Source organism: Empidonax traillii, unplaced genomic scaffold (assembly GCF_003031625.1).
Source record: "Empidonax traillii isolate 1590-97213 ecotype Southwest subspecies unplaced genomic scaffold, ASM303162v1 scaffold1825:size107166, whole genome shotgun sequence".
Taxonomy (NCBI): Eukaryota; Metazoa; Chordata; class Aves; order Passeriformes; family Tyrannidae; genus Empidonax; species Empidonax traillii.
Genome location: NW_020957018.1, coordinates 51,612 through 57,611, shown reverse-complemented (window position 1 = coordinate 57,611; position 6,000 = coordinate 51,612). Strand labels below are relative to the sequence as shown.

At 46.5% G+C, this 6,000-nt stretch overlaps 1 protein-coding gene across 2 annotated transcripts in view; it reads left to right on the top strand.

The window, feature by feature from the left end:
* Positions 1 to 6,000, top strand: part of VIPR1 (vasoactive intestinal peptide receptor 1) — a 67,015-nt gene that overhangs the window by 9,410 nt on the left and 51,605 nt on the right. Inside the window, exon 1 of one of the 2 annotated variants that reach the window (XM_027908736.1) lies at positions 766 to 867. The exons of the other annotated variant lie outside the window; for it this stretch is intronic. Coding sequence (XP_027764537.1) covers positions 801 to 867 — 67 coding nt within the window. The 5' untranslated portion in view covers positions 766 to 800. Of the gene's footprint in view, positions 1 to 765; positions 868 to 6,000 lie in introns of those variants that run through there. 2 annotated transcript variants of the gene reach the window in all.

The following is a 6,000-nucleotide window of genomic DNA, read 5'->3' as shown; positions in this document are numbered from 1 at the left end:
TACAAACTTGTCTGGCAAATATGTGGGTAGAGCAACAACTCACACATTTGGAAACGAGACAGGTGGAGGGCATGCTGGTGACAAGAGGACACAGGGATATGTGTGAGCTCCTGGTTCCTTCTTTTGGAGTAAAAAAATCAGTATTTTCACATTTTATGATTGAGGCAGTTCGTGCAAGGAGTCCACAATAATTACCTGAACATTCATAGCCACTGCTGTATTGCAAACACAATATAATTAAGTCTGACTGAGGAGAAAGCACTTGAGGGGAAAAAAAAAAAAAGTCTTGTCACTGGGAATTTCCTGCTTTTTAGCTCCTTGATCCCCTAATCTGCATCAGAGGTTTGGTTCTTATTTGATTTGGGTTTTGTTTTGCTTTGAATTAGCAAGAGGATGGGGAATAAACCCCAAAGCTCAGATCCCACTGCCCTTGGCATGGATATTAAAGCTGCTGTCTCCCTGCCCTCCATAGCTGGGGGTGTTGGTTATCCAGGCAGGGTTCCTGGACCATAAAGTAGCAGGATAGCTCCTGACCATCAGGAAAAAAATTAGGTTGTGGGGTTTTTTCCCTAAGGGAAATGTAGATTTTTCAGCAGGCTCTGGGCTGCACTCGCTTCTCTCAGGCAAACAGAAAAATAAGGCTGGTTGTGTGTCACCACAGTGCAGCAGCCCTGGAGAGCTCCAGGTCACTCCATGAGGCTGGGAATCCCCAGGGATGCATCTCTGAGGGCGGGTTTTGCTCACTCTGCCCTTCTCTGCCCTCTCTGCAGGCGTCCAGCACACGGCCAGAGTGCAGCATCATGCAGGAGATCGAGGAGGAGCGCAGCCAGTGCCTGGCAGAGCTGACTAGGGATAACCAGACCGCAGGTATGGCAACATGGGAAAGCTCTCTCCTCTCCCTGGCCAGCAAGCCAACATCCCCCCAGCCTCACATCTGCCTTCCCCAGGCCATTTCTCAGCCCTGCAGTCGCTCCAGGTGATCCTGAGCTCTTTAGGAGGGAGAGAAATTGGTGCTTCCAATGCACGGTTCAATCAGCCGAGAGTTGGAATCACTCCCCAGGGTTCCCTCCCTGCCTCCCAGCTGGGCAAGCCTAACTTAGGTGTGTTTAATCACAGTCATCCCTCTCTCTGAACTGGAAGCTCCTTAACCAGTTTTTCCCCTGGGATCTGAAAGCCTGAAGTTCCCAGGTTCAAGGGAAGCCACAAGCCACCTCCTCCTTCCATTAAATGCCCTCCCATCCCCATGCCGAGGTTGCTCCTGTCCTGGTGGAGAAGCAGAGGAAGGAAGGGGGTGTTCCAAGGCTGCTGGAGTTGGGGCAGGCAGCTGAGGTCCTCTCCTTGTTCGTGGAGCACACCCCACAGCGGGCAGTCCTCCTGGAAGGCTCTCCCTGTCTCCTCAATCCACCCCCTGCTTCAGCGACCGGGAAAGGAGGAAGGAACTTTGCCCAAGTTAAGGCATCCAGTTGGATCTCTCCCTCCCCAAGTGCCTCTCTCAAGTCTCCAGTCTTGTTTCTGTAAGGAAAAGGGGTGTAGGGACCAAGGCTGGGCTGTCAGGATGCCAAAAGAAGGGATCACAGTGCTGGTGGAGAAAGGGTGGGAAGATGAATATCCTGCTTGGTATTTACATCCCCCCTCCTGCAAGAGGAAAAAGGGGAAGAAAACGTGTCCCCATCCTCTCTCCCTGGGCATTGCTTACAGCCAGGCCACAGACTGAAGGACTGTTCCACGCTGCCTAATGATGGAATAACATCCTGGGACAAGCTGATCCCAGGAGGAGCTTTACTGGATGCGAGGAAGGGCTTTTTGGCCCCTGCTTTTATCTGCTAAGAGACGGTTTGGCTTTGATTTGGGAGCTGTTTCAAGTGTCCCTGTGCAGTTAAATGGAGCTGTTTGAAGAAATGTTCTCCTGGAATCCAGTAAAGGGAAAAAAGTCAGGGCAGTTCAAAACATTCATCTGAAAGCCAGCAAAATACTTCATTTCGTTTTCGTGGGTATTTCAAGACGCTCAATTACACACAGCACATTAAAAGCAGAAAAATAAAATACTTGAAGTGATAATATTTTTTTCTGCTTTGTCAAAGTGATTTTTTCTCGTTAGAAACTTTAATCCATAACAGCTTCTTTTTTTTTTTTTTTTTTTTTTTTTTTTTTTTTTTTTTTTTTTTTTTTTTTTTTTTTTTTTTCCCTCTCTAACCACCAAATTAAAGGGCTGAAAACATTTTTCCCAGTTCTGAAGTAGAGACAGGCAAAAAACCCCTTGGGGGAAATGGGGGTGGGTTCACAATGGAACACTGAAATACTGGACTGGGAGAAGTCTTCATTTCCACCTGTCACTGTTCATAAACAGTGGTGCAGAAATTGCAGTTGTGAGCACTGTAAACAGTTTTTTGTCCATGGATTGGGTTCATGCCAGATGTTTGTGCACATCAGCATGCCCTGAAGTGGTCAGTGGTGACACTGGTGTACAACAAGGATGTGCAGGGACACGGCCAAATTTTACAGTGCAGACTCTGTGGAAAGCAGTTGGAATCCATTTACCTCAAAACATCAACAGATATGTAAAAGCTGGCTTTAATCTACACACTCATGGCTTGCCCTGGAGTGAACAGAAAGAAACCAGAATCTCCCAAGTGTTGGCCCCAAAAAAACGGGTGACTCTGGGTGGATCAGTTTATGGAGAAGTCTGTTTAGAAAGTGGGCAGATGATTTCAAAGTGCCTACATGGGATGTGTTTTCCCTGTGGATTGTTTAAGGCAAAAGCAGATCAAAAAAAGATGTTTTTTTTTTTCTGGAGTGGGGCTCCATAACTCAATAGAGCTGAGCAAAATAAAACTTTGAGAGCTGTGGGTGAGGGGGAAATTTGTTGGGGAGAAATCTCCTGAAGGTGCTGATAGGAGATGGTATGAAGGTGATGACTGTCTCATCTGAGTGTTGCTGGAAAGAAAGAACCCCAGTAAAACTCACAGGAAAAATGTGATCTTAACACAGCTCCATCCCCCAGAACAGGAGGATGGAAAGCAGTTGAGATTCCCTGTGATCTGCAGTGCAACACCTTGATTTATGGCCAGGAGGTGTGTTGCCTTCTGCACATTCCCCATCCTTTTGAGCAGAAAGAAAATCACTCGAGGTTTTTAACAGCCAATTTGTTATCCTTGCTAATTAAATGAGTGGAAATAAGGAAACGCTGTTTGGGTACATTGCGGGCACGAAGCTTTGTTTAGAAGCCATTATTGATTGTATTGATCAGAGGGGCTTAATCACAGCTGTAATTTGATGTGTCAGAGAGATTAGTCACTCATTAAGAACACTTGATGGTGGTGCTGAGGGTGATCACTGGCTCGGCATAAGCAGGATTTCCACTGATAAACAATAACATCTGTCTTAGAGGTGTTTTGTCTTCCAACAGCCATTCCTGGTGTTTATTCCTTATGGAATGGGAGAGTTGGGATTGTTCAGCCTGGAGCAGAGAAGGCTTTGGAAAGGGTGACCTAATTGTGACCTGAAAGGAACCTACAGGAAAGTTGTAAAGAGACCATTTACAAGGGCCTGGAGTGACAGGACAAGGGGGAATGGCTTCAAACTGAAAGAGTAGGGGCTTAGATTGGATATCAGGAAGGAATTCTTCCCTGGGAGGGTGGGGAGATCCTGGCACAGGTTGCCCAGAGAAGCTGTGGCTGCCCCTGGATCCCTAGAAGTGCCCAAGGCCAGGTTGGACAGGGCTTGGAACAACCTGGACTAGTGGAAGGTGTCCCTGTCCATGGCAGGGTGTTGGAACTGGATGCTCTGTGTGAATCCCTCTATTCCCTGCCAGGAGCACCATCCAATGCCTGTGAAGTTTCCCACATTTCAGGAGACTTGACAGTTGGACTTGATGGTCCTAAAGGTCTCCTCCAACCTTGATGATTCTACGATTTTATGATTCCAAGACCAGAGGTCACAAAAACACGCCCAGCCCTGAGGAGGAGAAGTTTGTTTTTCAGCAGGGGGAAAAAAGGCTGCAGAGGATGCAGGTCGGGGGAAATCCACCGGGAAAAGCGACTGAAGCCGGCAGCGTGTGTACCCAGGAGAATCAAAGGGCCGGGAGATCAAAGTCTGGGCTTTAAAAGGAAGTTTGTAACCATCAGAGGATACCAAACAGCCTTTCTGGAGGCCTGCAGGAAGGAGTGTTTTATTGGGCTGGTGGCAGAGCTTGCCCAGTTTATGGGAGGGTGTGTAGGACGCATTTCACGAGCAGGACTGGCCTTGCAGTCCTGTGCCTTGGCATTTTATAACTCCCTGCTAAAACAATTAGTAAAGATGTAAAATGACACGTGTGATTCAATACAGGAGTGGATCCTTCACCATAAAATCAAGGCCAAGTAGACTGAGACTGATTTACACCCAGCGTGGGAGTGGCTCTCGGTGAGGGATTTTCACTTGGTTTTAGGCGTCTCTCATGTGTTCTGGCATCTGTTCTAGGATGTGATGAATCCTGTTCAGATTGTCTTGCCTGCTGACAAAATCTTTGCTTGCTATGAGGGGATTCTTAGTGAGCAGCTCAGCTGTGTTGGAAATAATCACATTTATCAGATGATCCCTATTTTGATGTCTTGGAGGGGCCAAACGAGGTGAAATCCCAACTCTGTCATTAGAAGGGATGAATCTTTCCATTTACACAAAGAGCTGCGTTTCAGGATGCTGAATTTTCACCTGGCTATTTGTTAGATGATCTTTCCAGCCTTCTGACCACAACCAGAATGCTCAGTTTGAGGCACTGTTAAAAAATCCTCTGAAAAACTTGTTGCTGTGCAAGTGATGGGGTTCCCCTGCTGGATGATAATGCACAAAATTCCTCATCTCAGTGCAGAAGGACCTCAAACTCAACTCGATGTGCCATTCCTGGGAAGGGGCTATTAAAGACTTTTTTTGCTGGGTTTTGCCTTGTTCCAAGAGGAATTTTGGTTATTCCTCCCCTTATCACACAGCTAAGGAGAAAGTGCTGCTGGATTGAGTCACATACAGACGTTCCCTGGGTGCTGACTGGTGAAATTTGAAAGTTTTAGGTGTCCAGTGTCCACCTTTCCTTGCCAGAAATGTGCCCTTCTCATGGCTGGGATCACTGGATAAAATACCACAGATGTCACAGATCATGGAGTGGTGTCACACAAATGGTAATCATTAGTTTGGGATGCCTTAATTTCCCACTCTCAGCTTGTTTTAATCTCAGAGTTGCAAATTTTGCCTTGATATCCGTAACTATTGCAAGCACAGCAGCACTTTTCCTGTATAGCTGGAGTAAAATAAGGACCAACAAATCGATAAGGTCCAGATATTTTTATGATTGGGGCTTACAGAAGCACTGCAGGTGGACAGAGCAGTAGGAAACGCGGTATTTTGGCAGCACCCACAATTTAAATTCACAGGAATTTTCGACAGCCAGTGCATCTGGGAGTCCTTTCTGGGCAGCTGCAGGATCAGCTCAGCCAAGGCTTTGCTCTCTGGCTCTTCAGAGCTGCTCCTCTGGTGGCATCTCCCACCGGTGCAGTGTAAAACAAATAAATCAGGTGAATTCCAAGGCACTTAGCAGTTTCAGGGGCTTGTAACAAATAGAGCTTCTCAGTCCCCTGCATTGTTTTTAAAATGCGTGGGGAGAACTTTTTGAGGGGGTTTTGCTTTCCAAACTCGCAGATGGAGGTAAATCCCTCTCTGTGAAGTGTGGCTGAGCTCCTCAAGGATCGCTGCAAGGCAGGTCTCACCACTGCCCTGCTTCCTGCTGACTTGTCTTTCTTTCTGTAGCACACAGGAGCATTTTGGGGGTTGTTTTTAAGAAAGCTTCGCTTCTCCATGGCTGTGTCTGACAAACAGTTCAGCTGAAAGTGAAGCACACAAATAAAATGTTATTAAAAAAAAAAAAAAACACCCTATAATTAAAAGGAATCCTCTCTCTTTGTTTTTTTTTTCTTTTTTTTTGTTAAAAAGACAAGAAAGTCAATCAGGTCCAGGCTCGGCTCATTATCTGTT